The sequence below is a fragment of the Protopterus annectens genome, chromosome 12.part0 (genome assembly GCF_019279795.1).
Source record: "Protopterus annectens isolate FY-2018-M chromosome 12.part0, PAN1.0, whole genome shotgun sequence".
In the NCBI taxonomy this organism is placed as follows: Eukaryota; Metazoa; Chordata; order Ceratodontiformes; family Protopteridae; genus Protopterus; species Protopterus annectens.
The window spans coordinates 1,165,767,047-1,165,794,304 of record NC_056746.1 but is presented as its reverse complement, the minus strand read 5'-3'; the positions used below and the strand labels follow the sequence as shown (position 1 = coordinate 1,165,794,304).

The 27,258-nt window shown below is 37.3% G+C and overlaps 1 protein-coding gene across 1 annotated transcript in view; it reads left to right on the top strand.

Moving 5' to 3' along the window:
• LOC122817051 (bactericidal permeability-increasing protein-like) overlaps positions 1–22,663 on the top strand; it is a 505,866-nt gene extending 483,203 nt beyond the window's left edge. Inside the window, exons 13-15 of the mRNA XM_044090193.1 lie at positions 13,949–14,012; positions 14,917–14,993; positions 22,250–22,663. Coding sequence (XP_043946128.1) covers positions 13,949–14,012; positions 14,917–14,993; positions 22,250–22,291 — 183 coding nt within the window. The 3' untranslated portion in view covers positions 22,292–22,663. The remainder of the gene's footprint in view (positions 1–13,948; positions 14,013–14,916; positions 14,994–22,249) is intronic.
• Positions 22,664–27,258: the final 4,595 nt, after the last annotated feature.

Here is a 27,258-nt window from a genome sequence, read left to right as displayed (position 1 = left end):
ATGGATTAGTAGCTAAACTGTGGGTTTGGAGTGGGCTGATCTTTAATGACTGAGGTCACTGATTGAAGGAAGTAGTTATTGAAGTTGCTAGTTATATTGACTATAGGAATTTCAGCTGAGAGAATTGGTTGAGGGCAGTGGCCAGAGTTAAATAGGTTTTGAATGGATGTCCAGAACTGTTTGGGATCATTTCGATGTGCCTGTTATAGATTTATTTAGTGATTTCTTCTATCTTGCATTATGCTAAACTTGGCTTTATTTCTTAATTGTCTAGATTTTCCAGAGATTTGGATGTATATTAGTGTTTCCAAGCATTATCTGTGTCTTTCATTGGCTGTCTAGTTGCTTTGGTAAGCCATGGTCCTAGATTTCATTTCACTGTTTTTCTCCTTGTGGGGGCATGCTTATTTAAAATGGCATTAAATGCATTGTTGAAACGTGAAATTGCTTCGTCTAAGGGAAGTGACTTTAGTATATTCCAGATGTACTATTCTAATGTCTTAATGAAATTATTTGTGTTGAATTTTTAAAGGTTACATACCAATTTATATATTTAATCCTATTGCCAAAGGATGGCAAATGGTCACTTAGTTGTTTGGATAAAGTTCTACTTTTGGAGATGTTGTATGGTTTGTTTGTCAGCATCCAGTCAATAACAAAGGCCTTGCTATCAGATTTTTTGTATCTGATAAGAGTGTTTATGAGCTGAGTGAAGCCATATAGATTAACAGAAGTGGTGGGGATGAAAGAGTTAATAAGATTCCGATCTATGTTTAGATCCCTAAGAATGAGGGATTCATGAGCGGTAGTATGAGAGGCCCAGGAAAGAATATCTTTAGCTGTGCAGACATAATTTCCTGGGGGTATGTATATGACTATATGGCTATAATGATTATTGATTTATCTGGAATGAGTATGGGAGTGGAGATGAGCATCTATGAATACATTTTTCCATAATCTTTGCAAGTGGAGAGAGTATAGCTATTGGCCTATAATTGGAGAATTCCATAGAGCTGCCTCCTTTGTGAAGTCGGATTACATAGGCTATTTTCCAGATGGTGGGAATTTTAGCTTCTACTATGGTTCGATTGATTAGTATTGAGACAGGGTAAGCAATAGCATCAGCTGATTTTTGTAGGTACTCGGCAGGGAGTTGATCAGCAGAAAATGTAGTGAGTTTTAATTTTTCTATCAAGGTACGGATAAGTGAAGTGGCGACTGGTTGGATGCTGAATGCAAGTAGGTTTCTAGGGGTGCTACTTTCAGGGCCAGGGGAGCTGGGAGGTAGTTGGCTAGCTAGGGCTTGAATTGTCTCAGTAAAGAATCGGTTAAAACTGTCAGAAACATCTTCAGGGGTTTTATCAATAGGAGCAGCAGGGATTGGGGTTGAAGTTTGTCCAGGATGTAGTAGATTATTTAAACCTGCCCAAAACTTCTGAGGGTTATTTTGATTTGCTGTCTGTAAATTACAGTAGTATTATTTTTTGTCTTGTAAAATAGATTTTTTGGTTTCGTTCCTGGATTGCCTGTATTTAATGTGATCTTGAGAGTCTTTAGAAGAACGCCATAAAGCCCATGTTTTGTTTCTAATGGTAATTTTGAGTTTAGACTCTTTATTGCAGTTTAATGAAGTGGTTGAAATGTTGTTATAGCCAGTCTTCGGGTTACTATTAGAAAATGTTTTGTTTAGAGGTATATGATAATTTGTTAGGTGGGCTAGGGTGAGAATAGAGGTGGTTAGAAGAAGACTGATATACATGTTTTTACTGTAAGTGATAGAGAGAATGAGTTTATGTGTCTGAATTAGATGAAACTGATAAGCATAGAATGGTTGATTAGATAGGTAATATGGCTATGTGTTGTAACTTTAAGGTGGTTTGATTAGAAATTGTATATTGGTAGTGTGGAGGGAGGAAGTAAATAGAAACGATTAGGGAAAGAGGAGATGGGATTATGACTGAGGGAGTCATATGAGTTACTATAGGTTACTAAGAGGAGTAGGAGTTAGTGTTTGGAGTTATCGAGTATGATTGGTTGTGTTTGGGGAAGGTGGGGTTAGGGTTAGTATAAATGTAGATTAAATGAGGGTAGGTGGAAATTGGGGTTAGGGTAGGGAAGCAAAGTGAGCTAGAGAAAAGTGAGGATGAACGGAACTGGCAAGACCAACAGACTAGAGTATTCCTATCGCAAAAAACAATTTCTAAGTAAGAGGTCACTTTAGGTAAGTATTGGTCATGTAAAGTTGTCAGCTTATCTTGAAAATTATTCCTGACTTGAAATTAAACAGATAAATCATACTGAATTTGTAGATTTGTTTTGGGGGGGCACTTGTGCTTGTTTCAGGATGTTGATTCAAAATAGTGTTTGTAGTCTTGTAGATACTGTAAGCTTCCATTTTCAGAGATGGCTTCCCATGTCTTCTTAATTACTAATGTCCACATAGCCCTGTCTAACTTTTCATAGCCTTCTCTTCCTTAGTTACATTTTCCTTTCCACCCATCTCTATCCATATTGCCTGATGATCAAACAATTCTATCCTCTTTGCCCTGATCTCACTTCTTGCAAGTACTCTGAAAACAAAATCTATCTCTGACTTCAAAACTCCTGTCGTGTAAGTATACTCATCTTCTTCCTCAAAACTAGACCTGATATTTTCTTAAGAAACCTTTTTGATCTTGCTGTTAAATTACAATTAAATTACCCTACTATTAGTATGTACATGTTTATCACTGCATGTTTTCCTAAGTGAGCTAATATATTTTCCCTGTCTTTTGTGTTTGTATAAGTAAGATTGTCACTAATCTCCCTTCCATGTCTCATATCTTTAACTCCAAAACTAACATTCTCACGCTGACTAAAATAGAAATGTCTAATGCCTGTCGTTGTATATTATTACTTGAAATGGCTGGGCTGGAACACTCCTCTTTACCACATCCTCCATATAACCTTCCTTCCCCAGACATTCTCGCTCAAACTGACTTCTGTCCTGCTCCCTCATACATTTTATATCAAATTATATCTTCTCTTACACCCTTGCAAGATTGCAAAATGAAAAAAATCTCCCAACCTCGTTTACAGAAAGGACATGAAGAAAAGCATCCTTTCCCATTCCATTCATGTTATCCCTCCTTCAAACTTCGTTTCCTGTCCCACGTCATAGCCCATATTGAACTCTTCCTCCTACTTAATTGTTGCTTTCTTTCTTTCCCCCTGCGATACACTTTCTTCACCCTCACTTCCCTAGTTATCCAGCAGTTCCAACCTATGCTTCATAGCAATTCCTTCAACATTCATAGCTTGTATAGCTTGCTGCATTTTACTTTAGTGAATTCCATTCATCACTTTCCCCAGCTGTTCAACATTTATTGTATCCTGTAAATTCCCGCCTTCCTTTTCATTATAAACAGTTTGCAGTTCAGCCTGTCCCTCTAGTTCCACAACAGCAGTACAACTGAAAGACAAATTCCCCTCTTGCATTCATTGTGTACATACATTTTCGAATTTTTTTCCGAATGATCCTTTCCCCACATTGTTCATATCTGTGTTTATAACCGTTATCCACGAGATATTGATCACTAGCACCACCTTGCAATTCTTGTTTTATCATTTAACATGACTACACCTATAAGGTGCTCAACATCGTTTTTTCATATTTTAAGATAATCCCCCAACCTCCAGATCCTAACCCCCAGTCCATAATCGTCATTCATTCACATACATTTCAACAATAACAATCTTCTCTCACAACACTGAAAAAAAATATCTCATTTCTTTTTCTCGGATTTCATTTGTTCTGAACTGAACACAAATTATTCTCCTTAAGTGCAGTCTACCACAAGAAAGTATGTAGCCGTTTCAAGGATAACTTTTTTGTGTTTTTTTGGTTTCATACATAAATCGTTCTAGCAATGATAATTCACAAAACCTTTCCATTAATTGTAAATGTATTAATGAAGAGATATCATGTATTTGTAACCCTAAATGTCTCCACTCGGTTGTCCAAACAAAATATGTGTCAGCTGAGATGTATTTTTTATTTTTATCCTTATCATTGAATATTTTCTTACTCGGCTCACCACTATGTTTTCCTTAATAACTGAAGCATAAGAACTTAAACTAACATCCCCATTTCTTCTTGGTCTTGTGTTACTGCATCAGGGACTGAAGTATTTGCTACACACTTGTCTACCTTTACCATCCACTCCCCTGTCAATACTCTCCCCATCTGAAATAGTTCCTATGGGGGGTAATCTGCATTTGTATAAAAATAGAAAGAGAGTACCTCTCTAAAACTACCAACATGTTTTAGATAAGTCATTAGATGACTTCAACCTTCTGATATGTACATCCTCTAAAATTCATTCTCTCGAAGTATGATTTGTCTTCCCTATATAAAAACATGATCATACACAACATTGTTTCAAATATATTAAATCAGTACTCATACAAGCAACATAAAAATTCAGTTTGAAAGTACAACCAGAATCAGGATGTATAAACTCAGCAGTTTCATAGGACTACATTCTTTTTTTATATTTTTTGTCTTAGAAATGTTGAACTTTGGTTTGAGAGGGGGTGATCATGTTAATAAAACTGAATGTTTCGAACTGAGGTGGATATTAGAACTGCGAGCCTCTAGGGGTTCTAGACTTAATGATACTGTCTCTTTAAAACCTGTACTGAAGTCACATGCTTTGAATCATTAGTTTAATTAACATCTGTTTTTATATGTTTTAACAGCATAAGTTATGGTCTGAAGAAGCATCCTGTGGAGTGAAAGTGCTTACTGTATTTTATTGTCATTAAAGTCTTTTATTTTGCAGTGTTGGTCAGTCTTTCTATTTTTATGCATTTTTTTACTTGTCTTGTTAGACCGTCCTTTACCTACTGTGTTTGCCTTTTACTTGGAGTAATATGCATTTGCTCCACTCCTTAGCCCAGGACAACACACTTCCATCATCTGGTTCCACCTCTTCTGGCATCCTTACCAATACAGTTTCATCAAGACCACCCTCAATCAATGTAAATATGGCCATTTCATTATTTGAATCCACTATCTCTGAATGAGCAGAGGCCTCCAGACGTCTTGAACTTCTCCTTTCTTTGGTTTCATCTTTTTGATGCAGAATCAGTCCTCTGGTACCTTCTTGTGTTAGAAAAGAGAAGGGGTAGTTCTCCAGTGCCCTGGCCAATTTTGCCGTCTTCAGTATGAGTGTCATTTTGAATCTCACCTGAAAAGAGGTCGCTGGCCTGGGGGACTAACCCAATCAACAAAGCATAAATAAATAAATAAAATAAAAGAGGAACTCTGAATATCATTTATATGGACTTCAAGAAGATGAGCTCAGTAGAAAAATTAGAATACTGGACTGATGATCACCAACAACACCACCTTACCATTCTTGTTTTATCATTTAACATGACTACACTTGTAGGGTGCTCAACATCATTTTTTCATATTTTAAGATAATCCCCCAGAAAGTAGCTGTCTGATTAAAAGGCATTTGTGGTTGTTAGGGGATACCTATCAGATTATCTGAAGGATTTCCAAGGAGGCCACACTAGCTAGAAGTGTGTTCACATAGGTAGCATCTGGGATATAATGTCAAAAATATTTATGGTTATGTATTTTGGGAGGGGGGAGGCCACAGACGTCATACAGTCTTGGTGGTAGGTCACATGAGGAAAAAGGATGCGAGGTTAATAAACACTTCTATGCTGCATCATGTTATGCAATATGAAGTGGCGGTGGTGCTGGTCAGTCAGATGTGGGGTAGCATGACATGATGATCGGATTCCTGTGATGCCACTTTCATGCTTACATTTTGCAGGCCGCTGGTAAAGCGGCATCTAGGGCACTGGCTGCAGTTACGAAGGCCATACAGACAGAGGGAAATTAGGATGGTAGAAAGTATGTCGCTCAGAATTATCGAAATGATAAAGGATATGGAGGAATTAAGGGACTAATACAAATATAGAGGTGAGAACATGTATTGATTAGAAGGGAAAGGATATATGACCTGGACATACTATTTTATTTGAGAGCAAGTTGTACAGGTGTAACTAAAGAGGTATGAAAGGGAAGGGAGACAGGACATGAGTCACAGCAATAACAAGGGCATGAGGAAATTTTACCATACAGAGAATATGACTGGGCCCAGGAATGTATTACCTTAGTCAGAATTACACAGTAAGTCATTGATGAGATCCAAAGTTGTGCGGGACAGAGTACCTCTCAACTGTCTAGATTTTCACAGAATATTCAGATTTTTGTCTGTTATTTTTTGCTGAGTGGTTTTCTGGCAAATCATTGAGGATTGATGCCACTTAACAATAACAGACATGCTTACTATATGAAATGTAGAATATAAACATCTGGTCTGAAAAATAAGAAAATGCTTCTCATTTTGATCTTCTGCTATGATTTTATAAGCCTGCGCTATGATTTTTATGCAGAGAGGTTGACCGGTGTACAGCCTGGGTTTAACGAGTGAATGAAAGAGCAGTTTACAGCCTTTCATATTTTCTCATGCTGGGTCATGCCTTTATTTACAGGCAATAACAGACTAGTCTGACCATCTAAGCTCATACGTGTAAGACTTCAGTAATATGTGGAATAATATCAGTGTTTATGCCTTGGATGTGAAGGAATCATAGGAAATGACATAGCAGATAAAAATCTGTAACTCATGATATGTTGACAGTCCTGTTCTGTAACCCACCTTTCACTCCCATGTGGAGAGAGAAAATTGGTATTTGGCAATGTAATCTATAAAACTGACATTTCATTTGTCAGCAATTAACACTATCTGTCATTACTAGTAATATTTAATTACTTCACTCTTTGTATTTGATAAAGGAAAACAATGTACTCAACATTTTTTTTTGTTTTCAAAAAATACAAAAAGAACATCAGAAGGAATGTTTCAGCTGCCAGCATGCTAGGCATAACGTATTTCCAGAAAGTATTTTAGTTCACCAGATTTGCAACTTATTGTCTAACTAAAGCAATAGTCCAAAACAGTATAAAAAATTCTTGAATACAGAATGACAAAAGCTGATGTACTGGATATGGATGAATAACAGCTGCTAGGGTAGAACAAACAAAAATGAATGCTTAATTTGCCTTGGGTGTTTTTCCTTAGCAATGCAGGTTACAGCCTCACTGATTTTGTGATTTTCATGACTATCCAACTTTACCTTGTTTTCATGTATTTAACTGAGGAATGAGTGGGAAAAGGAGAAAGGAAGGCATGAAATCTCAGGAGAAGGGAGCTGGCAGGCAGCCCAAAAAAACAAGACATTACGCTGCTCTTTGGACTTCAAAAGGCAGTTGGCTGCCAGCCCGGCTACAGCTTTTCATATTTTCTCATGCTGGGTCATTCCTTTATTTATAGTTTACTGCAGAACATACAAGCGAAACCTGTAAAAACTGCACGTAGAGCAATAACGGGAGCCACACAGAATGGAGTATACTATTTGCACTGTAGTGAGAAACATCATAAACCTAAACAAGTAGTAACTACAAAATCAAAATGCCTTATTTAGTATTTACTTCATTTTTCTGCTTGCCAGTGTATCTTCTGCATGCGGTCTACTTTCTCTGACTTGCTAATCACTCCAGACCACAGAAACTCCTGCCTGATAATACATTTACAGTCTTCCAGACACAAACAATACATGTCTTTTTTAACACACACGTGCATGCACCTGGGTGCATGCATGCAGGCATAGGCCCAGAAACAAACTCAGATGGCTCAGTTTTCTGTAGTTATTTCAATCCACACTAGCTAAAAGCCATTAGTGTACAAGTCTTTACACTGCAGGTGATAGTGCCAGCTTTGTTGTACCTGGGACTTGTGATATTATAGTCTGTATGTTACCTGGGACTTGTGATATTATAGTCTGTACGTTACCTGGGACTTGTGATATTATAGTCTGTATGTTACCTGGGACTTGTGATATTATAGTCTGTATGTTACCGGGGACTTGTGATATTATAGTCTGTATGTTACCTGGGACTTGTGATATTATAGTCTGTATGTTACCTGGGACTTGTGATATTATAGTCTGTATGTTACCTGGGACTTGTGATATTATAGTCTGTATGTTACCTGGGACTTGTGATATTATAGTCTGTATGTTACCTGGGACTTGTGATATTATAGTCTGTATGTTACCGGGGACTTGTGATATTATAGTCTGTATGTTACCTGGGACTTGTGATATTATAGTCTGTATGTTACCTGGGACTTGTGATATTATAGTCTGTATGTTACCGGGACTTGTGATATTATAGTCTGTATGTTACCTGGGACTTGTGATATTATAGTCTGTATGTTACCTGGGACTTGTGATATTATAGTCTGTATGTTACCTGGGACTTGTGATATTATAGTCTGTATGTTACCTGGGACTTGTGATATTATAGTCTGTATGTTACCGGGGACTTGTGATATTATAGTCTGTATGTTACCTGGGACTTGTGATATTATAGTCTGTATGTTACCTGGGACTTGTGATATTATAGTCTGTATGTTACCGGGGACTTGTGATATTATAGTCTGTATGTTACCTGGGACTTGTGATATTATAGTCTGTATGTTACCTGGGACTTGTGATATTATAGTCTGTATGTTACCTGGGACTTGTGATATTATAGTCTGTATGTTACCTGGGACTTGTGATATTATAGTCTGTATGTTACCTGGGACTTGTGATATTATAGTCTGTACGTTACCTGGGACTTGTGATATTATAGTTTGTATGTTACCTGGGACTTGTGATATTATAGTTTGTATGTTACCTGGGACTTGTGATATTATAGTCTGTATGTTACCTGGGACTTGTGATATTATAGTCTGTATGTTACCTGGGACTTGTGATATTATAGTCTGTACGTTACCTGGGACTTGTGATTTTATAGTCTGTACGTTACCTGGGACTTGTGATATTATAGTCTGTACGTTACCTGGGACTTGTGATATTATAGTCTGTACGTTACCTGGGACTTGTGATATTATAGTCTGTATGTTACCTGGGACTTGTGATATTATAGTCTGTATGTTACCTGGGACTTGTGATATTATAGTCTGTATGTTACCTGGGACTTGTGATATTATAGTCTGTACGTTACCTGGGACTTGTGATATTATAGTCTGTACGTTACCTGGGACTTGTGATATTATAGTCTGTATGTTACCTGGGACTTGTGATATTATAGTCTGTATGTTACCTGGGACTTGTGATATTATAGTCTGTATGTTACCTGGGACTTGTGATATTATAGTCTGTATGTTACCTGGGACTTGTGATATTATAGTCTGCACGTTACCTGGGACTTGTGATATTATAGTCTGTACGTTACCTGGGACTTGTGATATTATAGTCTGTATGTTACCTGGGACTTGTGATATTATAGTCTGTATGTTACCTGGGACTTGTGATATTATAGTCTGTATGTTACCTGGGACTTGTGATATTATAGTCTGTATGTTACCTGGGACTTGTGATATTATAGTCTGTATGTTACCTGGGACTTGTGATATTATAGTCTGTATGTTACCTGGGACTTGTGATATTATAGTCTGTATGTTACCTGGGACTTGTGATATTATAGTCTGTATGTTACCTGGGACTTGTGATATTATAGTCTGTATGTTACCTGGGACTTGTGATATTATAGTCTGTATGTTACCTGGGACTTGTGATATTATAGTCTGTATGTTACCTGGGACTTGTGATATTATAGTCTGTACGTTACCTGGGACTTGTGATATTATAGTCTGTATGTTACCTGGGACTTGTGATATTATAGTCTGTATGTTACCTGGGACTTGTGATATTATAGTCTGTATGTTACCTGGGACTTGTGATATTATAGTCTGTATGTTACCTGGGACTTGTGATATTATAGTCTGTATGTTACCTGGGACTTGTGATATTATAGTCTGTATGTTACCTGGGACTTGTGATATTATAGTCTGTATGTTACCTGGGACTTGTGATATTATAGTCTGTATGTTACCTGGGACTTGTGATATTATAGTCTGTATGTTACCTGGGACTTGTGATATTATAGTCTGTATGTTACCTGGGACTTGTGATATTATAGTCTGTATGTTACCTGGGACTTGTGATATTATAGTCTGTATGTTACCTGGGACTTGTGATATTATAGTCTGTATGTTACCTGGGACTTGTGATATTATAGTCTGTATGTTACCTGGGACTTGTGATATTATAGTCTGTATGTTACCTGGGACTTGTGATATTATAGTCTGTACGTTACCTGGGACTTGTGATATTATAGTCTGTACGTTACCTGGGACTTGTGATATTATAGTCTGTATGTTACCTGGGACTTGTGATATTATAGTCTGTACGTTACCTGGGACTTGTGATATTATAGTCTGTACGTTACCTGGGACTTGTGATATTATAGTCTGTACGTTACCTGGGACTTGTGATATTATAGTCTGTATGTTACCTGGGACTTGTGATATTATAGTCTGTATGTTACCTGGGACTTGTGATATTATAGTCTGTATGTTACCTGGGACTTGTGATATTATAGTCTGTATGTTACCTGGGACTTGTGATATTATAGTCTGTATGTTACCTGGGACTTGTGATATTATAGTCTGTACGTTACCTGGGACTTGTGATATTATAGTCTGTATGTTACCTGGGACTTGTGATATTATAGTCTGTATGTTACCTGGGACTTGTGATATTATAGTCTGTACGTTACCTGGGACTTGTGATATTATAGTCTGTACGTTACCTGGGACTTGTGATATTATAGTCTGTATGTTACCTGGGACTTGTGATATTATAGTCTGTATGTTACCTGGGACTTGTGATATTATAGTCTGTACGTTACCTGGGACTTGTGATATTATAGTCTGTATGTTACCTGGGACTTGTGATATTATAATCTGTATGTTACCTGGGACTTGTGATATTATAGTCTGTATGTTACCTGGGACTTGTGATATTATAGTCTGTATGTTACCTGGGACTTGTGATATTATAGTCTGTATGTTACCTGGGACTTGTGATATTATAGTCTGTACGTTACCTGGGACTTGTGATATTATAGTCTGTATGTTACCTGGGACTTGTGATATTATAGTCTGTATGTTACCTGGGACTTGTGATATTATAGTCTGTACCTTACCTGGGACTTGTGATATTATAGTCTGTATGTTACCTGGGACTTGTGATATTATAGTCTGTACGTTACCTGGGACTTGTGATATTATAGTTTGTATGTTACCTGGGACTTGTGATATTATAGTCTGTACGTTACCTGGGACTTGTGATATTATAGTCTGTACGTTACCTGGGACTTGTGATATTATAGTCTGTATGTTACCTGGGACTTGTGATATTATAGTCTGTATGTTACCTGGGACTTGTGATATTATAGTCTGTATGTTACCTGGGACTTGTGATATTATAGTCTGTATGTTACCTGGGACTTGTGATATTATAGCCTGTATGTTACCTGGGACTTGTGATATTATAGTCAGTACGTTACCTGGGACTTGTGATATTATAGTCTGTATGTTACCTGGGACTTGTGATATTATAGTCTGTATGTTACCTGGGACTTGTGATATTATAGTCTGTATGTTACCTGGGACTTGTGATATTATAGTCTGTATGTTACCTGGGACTTGTGATATTATAGTCTGTATGTTACCTGGGACTTGTGATATTATAGTCTGTATGTTACCTGGGACTTGTGATATTATAGTCTGTATGTTACCTGGGACTTGTGATATTATAGTCTGTACGTTACCTGTGACTTGTGATATTATAGTCTGTATGTTACCTGGGACTTGTGATATTATAGTCTGTATGTTACCTGGGACTTGTGATATTATAGTCAGTATGTTACCTGGGACTTGTGATATTACAGTCTGTATGTTACCTGGGACTTGTGATATTATAGTCTGTACGTTAATGCTGCAACTTTATCTGGAAACCACAATAAAGAAAAATGTTCTTTTTATCACATCTCTTTTGCAGTGGTCAATTATAATAAGCCATCTCTGTGGCAAAATGGGCACTGAGAAAAAAACACCCGGCTTGCTAAAGAAAGTATGGAACACTCAGTCAAAACTCTTTCAGTTGAATTGCACCATCATACCTTTCAACCGTCTCTGATTTTGCTGAATGTCTGTGATTTTGCCTCATACTTTTGAGATATCCTTTATAAAATGTTAATTTTCTAGTAAATTGCCGAGGATTGCAGTTCGTCAATAATAATAATAAATATTACAGTTTCATATTTATTATTATTCAGAAAAGGCATGTTGATGGAAAATATGTTGTTCTACTAAGTTAGGTGAATTAGAGTGATATTTAACATATCCCTGATTTGAAGCTTTTGCCACCCTATTATTTCTGGCTTTGTCCAAAATTCTTGAGCAAAGATGTTGAGAGGTAAAGCCAATACAACCAGATTCAAATTAATTTGCTTTTTTATAAAGGACAAAACCTTCTATGCTCCCATGCAGGGAGTTGTGTTCCTTATGCCCCACCCTCCAAGTCTCTATAACACGTCTCACTTGGGAGAAATGGAAAAAAAACTTAAAGGTTTAGCACAAATCTATTTGTCTTAGCAGTTAGTATAATTTAGCCTTTTGGTGTTTAACTGGAGATACATTCTTCTACAGGTAGTAAGAATTGTCTGCAAGTAGAAAACTGAATGCTGTAGAAAGTTGAAAATTCTAAGATGCAGACAGATGTCACAGATCCTTTAATATAAGTCGCCTGTATCCTGAAGCAGTGCTGCTGTCACTCCAGTGACCAAGACATGGCTGTGTACACCTCTGTTAGAGAATATACCATTAGATGTTGACTCTCAACCCAACAAATGCAAACTCACTGACCCAAAAGGATTCAGAATAATCTGACCAATCCTACACAGTGAAAATACAACTCACATCTTCTGCACCTCAATAGCCTTTTACTTCAATATTTTAACTCTACAATTGCGCCACCATGAGGAAAAAAGAAACACCCCACAGGGGTGAAAATGTTAGCCGCATGCACTGTGCTCTCACTGTAAAATAAAATAAGAGAAAATTCATTTGGTGAAAGGTACCCTCAGAGAAATGAGAGCAGGGATATTAAGCTTGACCAGTCAGTTACTGACCACATGTAGGATAACCATTGCTGAGGACAACAAATGCAAGAGAATAAAGTGTCCAGAGAATATGTGACTTTTTTCTTTGACGTCACTGAAGAGGCATTCTTAATCCATAATTGACTGTGAGTAATTAAGGACCAGGGCTTGGTGGCAGTGCAGATGTGAATATCACAGACAGGAGAGAAACTAACTGGTCTGACATGAGGCATATAATGAGACCTTTCACTGAAACTGCTGCCTACTGTTTCAAAACTAAGGTACACAGAAAGAAGGGGTACACACTTTCTGATGTTTTATCTTTATGTCTACAATCATCATTACAACCCCTCTTACAAATACTGAACTTTATTCACTGATGCAACCTTTACAAAGGTGATGGTCTTTCCCTTCTTAGCAGCATTACAAGAAAATCACATGTATGCATGGACACAGGCAGAAACACACACACACGCACACACAAACACAAAAAATGTGGAAAAATGAATCACAAGAGGAGATCTTGCTAGTCAGGGTTTTCACAGAAAAAAAACATTGTTTATTGGGCTGCAAAAATTATGGCTTTGACATGGCAAAACTACCAACTCTGAGGTCACAGATTTTGCAGTTCACTGTGAGTTGATAAAGCTTATTTAAACCATCATGTCATAAACCCTACAACTGATAAAGTCATTTCATAAAAGTAAAATGAAGAGATATGTTGTTGCTTAATTATAAGATGCTAGAAGCATTTTGCAAATAAATATACTGGAAAAATTTTTTCTGTTTTGTTTTTTCTTTTATTAGGCAAAATTACTGGAAAGTGCTGTGAAAGTCTATGTCTCATTTGTTATACTCCCTCAAGTTAATGGTAAGTGGAAAGATTCACAGACCCATGCAAATTCCTAATCATGTTACTTGCATATGGATGGGTACCTATTGCTCTCTTTATGCATATGTAAAGGCCAAGTACAGGCTCTGTATGAAATATGTATGTGTGTGTGTGTGTGTGTGTGTGTGTGTGTGTGTGTGTGTGTGTGTGTGTGTGTGTGCGTGTGTGTGTGAGTTATCACGCACGTGTGTGTGTGTGTGTGTGTGTGTGTGTGTGTGTGTGTGTTCACGTGTTCACGCACGTGTGTGTGTGTGTGTGTGTGTGTGTGTGTGTGTGTGTGTGTGTGTGTGTGTGCTCACGCACATGTGTGTGTGTGTGTGTGTGTGTGTGTGTGTGTGTGTTTTATACACATTTTCAACATTTTTTTACACATTTCTGATGTTGTTTACAGATACGTTTTTCTTTTTCCCCCATTTTTGTTGTTACCCTTTCTTCAGGTTATATGTTTAACAGAGGCTAAACTCATTAAATATAATTTCTCCTCAAAGATGCTGGGGATGAGCTTGCATCAAAGCCTGTGCTCTTTAGGACTGTCAGGTAATGACCTTAAGCCTTCCCCTAACAACTCCTATTGTACTTCCGAACTTGCATTTCCTCCTTTTACTCACTAGGCCACATTTCATTGACAATATGACATGTTGCAGACACAGTTATCAGATTAAGCAAGATTTGTGATAATCTTTCTTGTAATCTCCAAAATCCACTACTAACATTCAAAGTTAACATATTGAAGAGACCTCATATCCAGGAAATAGTGCTGATAACCCTATCCCCCCATCCCACCCACCAGCATTCCTGTAAATTAATTCTAAGTAAATGAGAAAATTACAGTTCAGTATGCAGAAATATGTGTATATGTAATATTATGCATTTTTAATTACAGCTCGTCTAGAAAAAGGCTTCCCTCTGCCTGTATTGGATAAGCTTCAGTTAACAGATGTTGTTGTTGAACCCAAACAGGTTAGTGTACACCTAAAGCATTCTTATTGACCTTTCTGTTCCTTGTGTCTAAATGTAGATATTTCATGGAAACTGCCACCACTGTGCAAAATTAATCCACTCATGAGTGAAACTGCTGTATATTCTTTTGTTTTTTTCTATCCTATTTCTATTGCTGTTGTTATACTAATTATTTTGATAAATAAAACTGCGTACTCTTACATTAACTAATGTTGACAGTAACAGTATTTAGAATATTAAGTGAATGCTCTTGTTTATTCCTTGACCTAAACAAACAAAAGCCACACATCCAACCATCTAAGTAGAATCATTTAATAAAGACACAAAGCTTTCAAGCCACTCAGGACTCTTCATTATTCCTTGACCCACTTGGACCTTCCAATTTGCTTTTTTTTTTTTTTTTTTTTTGCTAATGAACCATTGCAGGAGATGCTTTTTTTAAATTACTTTAATTTTTAATTTACTTTTTCATAAACCCCACTAAGCTCCAGCACATCTTTCTTTCAGGGTAACACAGGAGCTTAGCTATGGTTAATATACAATGAAGACTAATCGAGAGGATATGGGACATGAGTTTATACCCTTAAATTCTATGCTATACTGCCATACAGTATAGCAGTACATTGTCATACAGTAATTGTCAGTATACTTGTTAAAGACACAGAGTCACGTAGAGATTTGTATATGAAAATATTGTTAAGGAGTGCTCACAATAACAACAGATCAGGAGTGTGGCTTACAATTTTAGCCCTCTTTGACAGACATCACTATTCTCTGGAATTCTGCTGTATGAATTCTCCTTATCCTGAAGATGGAGTAACTCCACAGCTGATTCTTTTAAAAACAACAATGCTTGGTGGCACAGTTCCATGAATGAGAATGTGTGTGTGTGTGTGTGTGTGTGTGTGTGTGTGTGTGTGTATGTGTGTGTGTGTGTGTGTGTGTGTGTGTGTGTGTGTGTGTGTGTGTGTGTGTGTGTGTGTGTGTGTGTGTGTGTGTGCGTGTGTGTATGTTTGTGCAGAGGGATCTTTGCTACCAAGGAAAAAAAATTTTTTTTTTTTTTACAATCATCCCATGTTTCATTGCAAACTGCATTTGAATAAGTGTCTCCTACCCTAGATCTGACTGGATCCTTGAGATTTAATTCTTTTGAGTTCATAACTGTCTGACTATATACACGCAGATGCTATGGCCACCTAAGCAAATTTTTCCTATTAGCCCAAGTCCACTGAAAGTATCTCTGTACCACTTTAGTTTCACATTGTTGTAGAAGATGGTGTCATGGTCTTCCCTCCAGTTTTTTATTGCTTCTAATTATGGCTAAAGCAAAAATAAATAGATTATGAGGTATTCTGCCAGAATATAGAATATATTCCCAAGAAAATATAAGAGAACATGAAAATTTCATGAAGTAAGAGGAGAGGAATGCAATCTGCTTCATTAGAAACATTTTGATGACTCACTGTTATAGAGATACCCAGACAACATTGTGCAATTTTAATTTGCAGTGTTCTTGCAGTTAGTTTTTTACTTGCTGATTAGAACAACAAGCAATATGCAAAATCCTGGGGTAGAACTGACCCAGGATACAATGCAGGACAGCACTTCAGATATCTGCTTCTTGACATTGTATCTAGTCTGCAAAGCTTAGTGAATGCATGAACTGATGACTAGTCAGCTACAGAGCAGTTATGGTCAACAGACACACTGCAGGCAAAGCAGAAGAGGCTGAGACCACCTTGGAAGAATCTATCTGAGAGTCTACTGGGGACCTTTATCATATTTTTCATAACAGGATGTAATATGATTTTCAACCATTTGAGAAACACTTTATGGAAACCTTCCTACTTTCTCTTACTGTGGTTAAGGAAACAAAAAAGCTATGTGCGAACCTTGAAGAGATTTGTTCTCAAAACATCTAAGTTCTCTGCTCACCCTTTGAATTCCCAGAGCAGAATACTCAGAGATGAATACATTCCCATTGTTTTGGAACAAACCTTATGAGTAACTAAATTTTGGTTCTGAAACCACTATAGCCTAGAGTTCTGAAATGAATGTGGCTGATATAATAGCTTTCATGAGCTGTCTTCAGAAAGGCCTCATTTTGCTTCAGAATGATCAGTCCTATAAATTTTTTTCTCATTCTATAGTCCCATCCTCTGCAGCTCCTATGGCCTGCCAGGCTGCCTAGTAATACCCATACCCCAGCATCTCCATACACATAATATTTGGAGTTTTTAGCACAAATATTACTACGAGACAACATTTTGGCCCTAGCAAATACAAAAAGTTCAGCTATTAGGCATGGAACTAGAGGGATGGTCAAATAAAATGAAGACTTTCATTGGATGAGGTGAAGAGGGAAATGTTGCAAAGCAGAATTGTTACTCTGCAGTTAATTCTCAGAATCCTAAATATCTATGAACCAAGCAAGCTTATGCTAACATGCATGGATCTTTGAGAATTAGAAATACTCAGTGGTGAAATTATTTTTTCTGAATTTATTGTATGAGCAGCATGGGAGGAAAGGTATAAAGAATAAAAAACGAATGTCTTTCAGCTTTTCCTGGTTAGGGATCACCACAGCGGAACTCTGGTCTGCTAATGATTGGCAGTGGAATTTTATGGTGCCGAGTTTCCAGCCCGACACCCAACCTTCAACCTTCAAAGAAGGTACACCCATTCACGCACGGTTGAAAGAATCCTTCTGGGAAAAAAATGGGAGGAGGGCTTTGCAAGACTTGCCCTGATTGTCTAGAATGATGGTACAACACCAGCTGCACTTTACATCTGGGGAGGAAGTGAAGGGATTCATGGACCTGGAACAGGTAATTGCTGAAGGACAGTCAGAGCAACCAACCTCTTTGAGGAAGAGGAGGTTGTTTTACAGAATCCACCAGGATACTGCAAACATTGTGCGAATGAATTACTAGAAGTAGGAGACAGTGTTGACTGTTCCTATGCCATCGCCCATAGGCCAGTAAACATAAAACATAAAAGATTGAACCCCCATGCTCAGAGACGTATCAGATTACTACTACAGCTATTCAAGTACTGGTTAGACCTCATGATAACAGTGAGTTGAAGTGTTGTATCATCTGAAGAACTTTTTAGAGGTCTTGCTTACAGATACATGGCTGCACTCTTCAAAGGGTTTGTTATACTCACACAGTGTAGGAGATGAAGCCATCCCTCCAACTGAATCACTGTGACTAATTCTAGTACATTGACAGCACTAAATTGTTTTCCATGGAAGGATGAAGCTGGGTTTGCTGCTAACAAAAAGACTGTTTGACTACCTTGAACAGTGGCAATAGGAAACTAAGATTGCCCCCAAAGATTCCACTAGTGGGATCTTATATATAATCTGTTAACTTAAACAACAGGAATAATAACCACAGTAAAGTCCTAAACCTGATCAATCCAAATTTAGCAATGCACTGTGGCTGTAACTAGTTACTAGACTTGATAGTTCAACAGAAATGCTAGTAAATGATTATGTGTATAGCCCGTCTTATAAAAAAGAAATAGATTGAGTAGGTAATGTCTGAGATACTTTCATTTTTAAGGTATCTCCAAGGTCATTAGTAAGGGAAAAATCAGATCTCTTACACTGATGATATTTAAAGAGGAAGCCCTCAAATGTCATCTGTCCAGTGGGGAAAAACTCACTTTTTATCTCCTTAACTGTTCTGTAACTACAATCAGACACTTTATAAAGACCATCGAAATGGAATGAAAGTGAGGGTGCAAAAGTGGTAATGAGTGGACTGTACATCAAAGTAAAAATCTTCTGTGACAATTTGTCATTGTTGTGTGAAAATAAGCATCTTAATTATATAGACAACAGAAGCCACCACTATTTACATAGAGGGATGAAGCCTCCACTCTGACTTAGGTAGCTTAGATTCAGTTGGCAGCTCAGGATATGTTGCAGCTGACATGGGGAAGCTGGGTGTACCTATCCTGATGGTAAAAGGTAGACTTGGACTATCCAGTGTAGCAGTCCTTCATAGGAGGGGCAGAAGTGCAAGGATTGGTGTTTAGCCACCAAGCCATATATTGTGACAGCCTTCATCACCGTTACATGGAGGTATGCACTTGCATGTGAAAGGCATATTGGTTCCCCATGGTAATGCAAGTCGCACATTCCTCACCAGGGATAAGCATTTGGCCTTACATTATGAGCCCTCATTGTGATGGTAGTGAGGGAAAAAAATCACCCCATGGCTGCCTGGATGAATGGTCTTCCAGATGGATCTCAACAGAGATGCTAAGCACACCCAATAAATGAGGAAGGAAAGGGCTTTAGTCCATCTGGTGGAGGCTCTTTCATGAAGAAAGGGACAAGATATAATGATTAGAGAAAAAAGTATCTTTTTCTTTTTTTTTCAATAATCATTTTTATTGTTTTTCACAACCATATTACAAATTCACACACTATGTACAGTATATACAAAATGCTTCCATTGGTTAACTTCACATTATATGTCAACCTCATGTATTGACAATAGATACAGCACTAACAAGCAAAAGAAAAAAACATTAACAAATCAAAGCCAACAATCTGTATTATCTCTACATCCTCTGTCTAATCTAAGATTGATTTTACACTGTACTATAGGTCCCGAGAGAAAGTGGATAGGAACCTCTAAGCCAACACAATGTTGAAAATTTGCTCCCATATTTTTATATTGTTTATATTTTTCTTGTGATCACTAATTAACAATTTATGGGCTAAAATGTGTTTTATTGCCAACAATCTGAAATTTTCCCACGATGTCTGGGCTGGGTTCAACCAATTTGTGGCTATATATAATTTCATTAATAAGCAAATATTCATAATAACAATCCTTTTTGATTTATCTAAATTCTCCGGGGGAATATGAAGAATCATAAACTCCCAAGAGAGAGTTGAGTTTTGGTAGCCCATTTTTTGTAACTGCAATTAAAAGTATCTTTTTCATGCAGTGAATATGTTCATCCTACTTTTTTATGTCCTCTCATTTTGTTAGAATGAAGAATTAACAGTAATGAAACTCGGGTCTATATTAGATCACCGAAACGGCAGAATTTCGAATTATCTAATATCGAACCCAGTATCGTGAATGCTGAAAACAGCGAAGCTGCACAAAACCAAATTCTTTCCTAGGGAAAGAATTTGGTTGGCCGTTGTTGTGGCTTTGCTGTTTTCAGTGATGCGGTGGAAAGTTACACGGTTGGGTTAAGGGAAGTGTGTGATTGTGCAGATGTTCGGGTTAGGGCACGGGTTGGGTGAGTTAGGGTTAGGCGCGGGTCAGGTAAGTGTGCGATTGTGACAAAATTTGGGGTTAGGGGTGGGTTAAGTGAGTTAGGGTTAGGGCACGGGTGAGGTGAGTGTGCGATAGTGAGAATTTGGGGTTAGGGGGTGGCTTAAGTGAGTTAGGGTTAGGGCGCAGGTGAGGTGAGTGTGCAATAGTGACGGACCTTAGGGTTAGGGTCTGGGTTAAGGTAAGTGGATAAATAGTAGTGTATGTGCAGTGTAGTGTAGGGTTAGATGTAACTTTTAAATGTATGTGTGTGGATTGTTGCTTTTTAGTGTGCTTGTGGTGTGTGTGGGTTTCTTGGAACAGCAGACTTTTTCCCTGGGAAAAAATTTGCTGTTTTGAGGTTTCGGGTTTTGCAGTTCGACGTTACGGCATGATATAGACCCATAAGACCCTGTCTTCTCTTGGCCCACTTTTGCCACCATCATTGCTCTCTCTACTAAGCTGTGAAATTTAAATAGGTGATTATATGGGGTGGCAGGTGGGATGACTGGGATTAATGTCAGCTCCAGTAAGAAGGAGGTGGTCTTTTGTTGCCAGTTTGCACATTCAGCTGTCAGACATGAGAAAGTGACAGTATGCAACATAGAATGTGACTTCGCATTGCTGTCCTCCCTTAGAAGCACTGGGACATTTAGAGGGAGTTAGGAGCATTGGATAAGACACTGGAAGGTGATTTCCTCTTCCAAGTAATTGCTAAAGGGAATTTCATCCTTTGGGTTGTTACCTGTCAAAATAATTCATATGATGCAATCAGTGTTCCTGTAGATGGCAGGACTGTTGTTAGCAGGTGAACCAGCTCGAAGTCTGGTTCTTTTAAACTAACATTGTTGAGAACGTCAGGAACCATCCACAATGGAGAACTTTAGTTTCTGCCTTTCAAGTATTTTAATGTTGGGTTCCGTGTTTATGAATATCACCCGAGGTGAGTAACAACTTTATCTATACACGCTTCCTCAGTGGTAAGGTGCAGAGTGACCAGTTCTGCATTCTTTATAGCCATCCTACACTGTGCTACTATAGGCTGGACCACTTCCTAACCCCCTTGTTTTTCTTGAGCTCACTTTGATACTCTTCACTGAGCTTAGAACACTGTGGAGCTCTGACCCCAACAGTGATGCCTAGCATCCCTGAATCCTGGCCTCTGGCTATATTTTTCTTATTAGAAATTTTTATTTTCCTGAGCCTGGGTCCTTTAGTGTAATAAGAAGACATGGGATCCTCACCCATTTTAGTAATTTGGAAGTTATTCTCTTTATTTTGTATTTTCTTTTTCAAAAAAGCACCTTTCCTGAGTCTTCTTTTTTTCTTTCTGAAGATGTTTTTCTAAAGAATACAAGTGGAGACTAAAAAAAAGTATGTTGTGTTTTACACCCTCAATGACAGGACTCTGTTTCCCACACAAATATGTAATTTTTTCTCAAATGAAGCTGCAATAGCAGAAAATGCAGTGAAAAAGTAACAAAAAAGCAGCTCTTTTTCAGAGAGGGGAATACAGAAGACCTGATTTGCACATGGTGAGAATGAGTTCTTGGAAAGATGGAGAATCATTTCCCTCCTTTTACACTAACAAAAAGCTAGAGTTGTGTAAGTTTTTTCCTGATGCATACCGTGTTGCCAGGAAATTGTTGTTGAGGTTATACTACCACCCACTGAATGATCCACAGTGAGCAGGAACCAGCTGTAAGATCATCCCTCAGTCATATTCATTGTTTTTGTTTGCAGATATGTCTTATCTATCCATCAGACATAAGGATAAAGAAGCGTTTTTTGTATACGGATAAAAAAAAAAAAATATCCTTACAACCTATCCTCTCAAATGGAAGTATCTTCTAGTTTCATTCATTGTTATCCTTCTACAGTGGGCCTAAATATACGTAAATGTGCAGTTTACCAAGTAGTGTTAACTATATAAAATAAATACCTGACTGTATCATTGTCTTCTTTCAGAACTACTTACTGTTCGCAGCCTCAGTGGTTTACGGTGGATGAGAATACCAGCATGAAGAAAATCTCTCATCAGGCAGAACAAGCAGGACACATAACTCTAATAATATCCGCAAAAATGCTACCTGAACACCTGCTTGGCTTCTTCCCAGTCTATCGCTTTACTGGAACAATATGTACAAAATAATACTCAAATGGATGATTAAAATGCGTAAAGCTGGTAGGAACTGAAATGTGTATAAGTATGTTGTAAGACACAAGAATAAAAGAATAGAGCTGTGATATAAACTCTGCATATAATGCATATCTAGTATAACAGAAGATATTGTTGTGATTTTTTTCATTGGTATTAAAGTATGTGTGTACATCTCACAGATTAACAATGGAATGAATAAATAAAGTTGTTAAAAAATGGTACCTGAAATCATTGTTGTTCTTTGGATGAGACATTTAAACCGAGGCACCATCTGCTTGAGGTGGTGGTAGCTCGTGTGGATAAAAGATCCCATGGCATGTATCGAAAAGAGTAGAAGTTCCCTTATGTCCTGGCCAATTTTCCCATAGCAGTATAAATACCACCTGGGGTACCCCCTGGAAAGATGTCACTAGTCTAGTGGGATTAACCCAGTCAAAAAAAATGTTGTATGATTATTTAAGCAAGCAGCTGACAAAATTAAATGAAATAAATTAAATTTGTGTTGCGTTATAATTCTCTGACAGAATTCATACTCAGCAAAGGCTGTACTGTATGCATGAGATCTATGAAAAATAAATTACCAGTATTGTGCACTGACACTGTTAACAATGTCTGTGTTCTCATATGAAGGATTGCGATTGACTCTAATCATAACCAGCTTGCTGTGTGTTTGAGATATGGATGTCAACAAATTTACCTCAAGATCGGAGCAATGCAGACTCATGAGGTGAATCTTGGCAAATTTTTTGAGAGTACAAACCAACAGATATAATAGAAGAAAGTCAGTTATAATATTTTGAAGTGCACAGAGCTTCAAGTGTCCTGACGTACTGCTAGTTACACAGGGAAACAAAATTGTACAACCAAGAATAGATTTACAGTCTTGAAAGCTGTAACTCACTCAGGGCTGCTACCTGGACAGCCAACAGCATTAAAAGCTGTTAGACACTTCACCCTGTCACATTTTTGTTTTATTTTTTATATGTGGCTGTCACAGTTCAAAGTGTACTACAGCTTTAAAAGTTTTAAAATAACTTCTAGTGCTGTTATATGGTGGCTGCTGTGTGTAATGCAGAATGAGACCCAATCACAGAACTATTCAAATGTTCCAAAAGCTACACCATCTAAAGTTGTGATGATCCGATCTCTCACTGCTGCACTGTATGAACAACTTAACCTTCCATTAATTTCAGAGCGTAATCAGCATGCTCTGTGTACTGTATTATTTTTTGTAAATACTAATTCTTGCAGAAAGTAAAGCTGCAAGAGTGAATACTTAACATAAGAGTAGATGTTGTAATAATGGGATCAGTCCTTTAGGAATTGCACAAATGTTTGCAAGCTAGCCACAAGCTGATGACTGGACACTTGATATGAACATTTTAGAAGTAGAATGTTCCTATGGACCCACAGAAGAGCAGTCCCAAGCTGTGATAGTCAGGGGAAGTGCAGAAATAAAACAGAGTGTACCACACACCTTTAGTCTTGTTCATTTATTAGACTTCCAGAAGAGAGACAGAAAAGGTTTACCAATAAATATTCCTAAAGAAGGCTGTGAAAGCCTAAAATCCTAGGCCAAGTCTAAAAGTAACCAAAACACTAGGAGTATAACCTGAGGATATGTAGCACAAAATGTCCATGAGAGCAACTATAATAAAGTGTTTAAAATAATAAAAATAAAAATGTATTTATTTATTTATTTTATTTTACATTTGTTGACCGGGCTAGTCTAACTGGATATATGTCCATTTTCAGTAGCGGCCCGGGGAGAAAAGCACCAGGAAATACCATACAATGTAAGAAAAAGCATAGAGACAGTCCTATGCAGCAATAATGATGACATCAAAAACAGTTTTAAACAGCTATAATTATAACAGAGAGTTATATTATAAATTCTATATAAAAATATAGAAGAATAAATTTTTTTTTTTTGAACAAATCTTAGTAGGTCTTAGTTTGATAGTACACTTATATAATTTATATGAGAGAAAAGGATATTAAGGTATTTTAAGAAGTTTAGTATTTAGAGAAGGTAGAAGGTCAGAGACAAGAAAATGTTAGTCAGGGTTACAACAGGAGCATAACCAGTGGTTATTGAAGTAGTGTTTTAGATGTCTTTTAAAAAGTGGGAGAGAGGTCTGGGATGTAAGATCAGGTGGTAATTGATTCCATACTTTTCCAACAGAGTTGGAGAACAAGGAATCGCCTGCTAAGTTTTTAGATTTAGTTATATTCATAAGGATTTTGTTTGAGGATCGTAAATTTTTGAGATTACTATATGGTGTAATAAAGCTAGAGAGTATGGGAGTATTGTTGGGTTGATTAAGGGCCTTGTGAGTTATTGAGAGTTGATGAAATTGTATCAGATTTGGAAGTTCAAGCCAGCCTAGTTTTTTTAGATTAAGACAGTGATGAGTTCTATAAGGGGAGCTAGTAGCAAATCTGGAAATGTTATTATAGGATATAGCTAGTTTGTTGAGGTTCTTTTTGGAGAGGTTAATGTAGATGGGAGATGCATAAAGAAGGGTTGAGAGTAAATGAGTTCTAGCTATAGTGGATTTAGCTAATGGTGTTAGATATGGTTTTATTCAATAGAGGGATCCTAATTTTCTGTTGACTACTTTTACTGTGGTATTTATGTGTGGGTCAAAGTTGAGGTTATTGTCAGTTGTGACTCCCAAGAGTTTAGTGGTCAGATCAGGGGAAATAAGGGTGCCGTTATTCGATGTGAGGGTGAAGTGTAAAGGTGTAGTCCTTTGGGTAGGTGTGAAGAGTAAAAGTTTAGTTTTTTTAGTGTTTAGTAAGAGGCAGCAGTTGGAGAACCAGTTTTCTACTGTATTGAAAGCTTTTTGTGTTTGGGATTGTAGTTCGTCTATAGAGGAGGCTGAGCAGACAATAGCAGAATCATCTGCGTATTGAATACATGTGAAGAGTGGAATGGCTGAGTGGAGATCATTGATGTAAATGGAAAACAAGAGAGGGCCTAGTATGGAGCTTTGCAGGACACCTAATGAGATAGGTAGGTGATTAGATAGAGTGTTTTTCCAGAGTACAGTCTGCTGTCTGTTTTCTAGGTAGGATGTGAACCAGTTCATGGATAGTGGATTTAGTGAGTGGGACTTTAGGATGTGTAGAAGGATATGGTGGTTAACCATGTCAAAAGCTTTTGATAAGTCTACGAAGACTGCAGAGGAGAGGATATTATTATTGTGGTTTTCATTGATATAGTTTGTAAATGAAAGCAAGGCAGTAGAGGTGCTGTGAAAAGGTCTAAATCCGTGTTGACAGTTTGCCAGTAGGTTGTGAAGGAGAAGGTGGTTCATAAGCTGTTTGTGGACACATTTTTCCATTATTTTTGCAATAGGGGAGAGCAGTGCTATTGGACGAAAGTTGGACATTTCATTAGAGTTTCCACCTTTGTGTAATGGGATAATGTGCGAAATTTTCCAGATGGATGGGATTATACCTTCATTTAGGGTTCTATTTATCAGTATGGAGATGGGATAAGCTATGGCTTTAGATGCTATTTGCAGGAATTCTGATGCATAAATAATATAAGTAAACAAGCCACAGTAAACCAAATGAAGTCTATAACTAGTACAGAACATATCTTTGTACAGAAACCACCAAGCCCATAAAATGTGAAAGACCAGGGGACTGAATGAGTCTTTCCTTCATAAAAGGTATAAACTTCTGAATAGAATATCACAGATATCTAGTTCTCTTAACCTAGTCTCTGCATTGTCCATGCACATCTAGAGTATGCAAGATTCTTTCATCTTTGTCCTTTTATTTATGAAAACAGACTGGTAGTTTAGCAAAGCAGTTAAAAGATATTTAAGAAACTGCCTTTAATATAAAGGAACAGGGATTGATGTTTGAGGAGCACCTGTCCTTTTATAATACTATATTAGGTTCTTTACATATTAAAATCTGTAGTTTAGAAATATTTCTTGATGAGGTCATTAATATGAAAGAAAGAGGGTTTTCCAGGAAAGAAGCTTTAGCTCCACACTGTTAATATACTGTCACTTTTATTAATAAGCTATAAGTCCCAAGCTAGGAAGGCAGGATGGCATAAAGTCCATAGAAAAAGAATGCCTTTCATAAACTATTTAATATTAGTGTGAGAGTCCATACTTGGGTATACACAGATGAATGGAGAAATGGCAGATAAATTCACTTTTGTATAGGTGAGACAGCATTAAACATAGAGGACCTACAAGATATGAGAAACTGAAACTGGGTCTATATCTTGATCTTGCCACCAAAAAGAAGACTTGCATTCAGAAGAGTAGTTTGTCCATTTCCTCTTTCAAAACTGATAAAATATCTTATCAAAAGGGAAGCTGCCGGATATCAAGCTGAACTATTCCATAATTTTAGGCTGAGACTTCTGAGGTATGTATGCCACAGTCTGCCTTCTCGATGAAGTATGAACTTCAATTGTCCCTATTTTGGAGGAAAGTTCCTATTTTCAGGTCTGATTTTGGATGCCGCTATTTTTGGAGGCATGTCCCCATTATTAGGCTTGATTTACCCCTTCATACAATTTTCTGAATCCCCCTCGTCACAAGTGATTTTTGAATCTGTCCAATACATAGAAAACCACATTATATGACCAACTTACTAGGGGCAACAATAATTTAAAGAAAGAAAGAGGACAAATGTCTTACTACTACTTTTCTGAAGCAAACAAATGACATTCTGTGGTGGAATTTTGTAATAGAGTTCATTAAAGTCTATATATTTTTCATTGCCTCTTTGATAATTTGCTTAAAATTTTCCATTATGTTTGCCATTCTCTGTTTTTAAA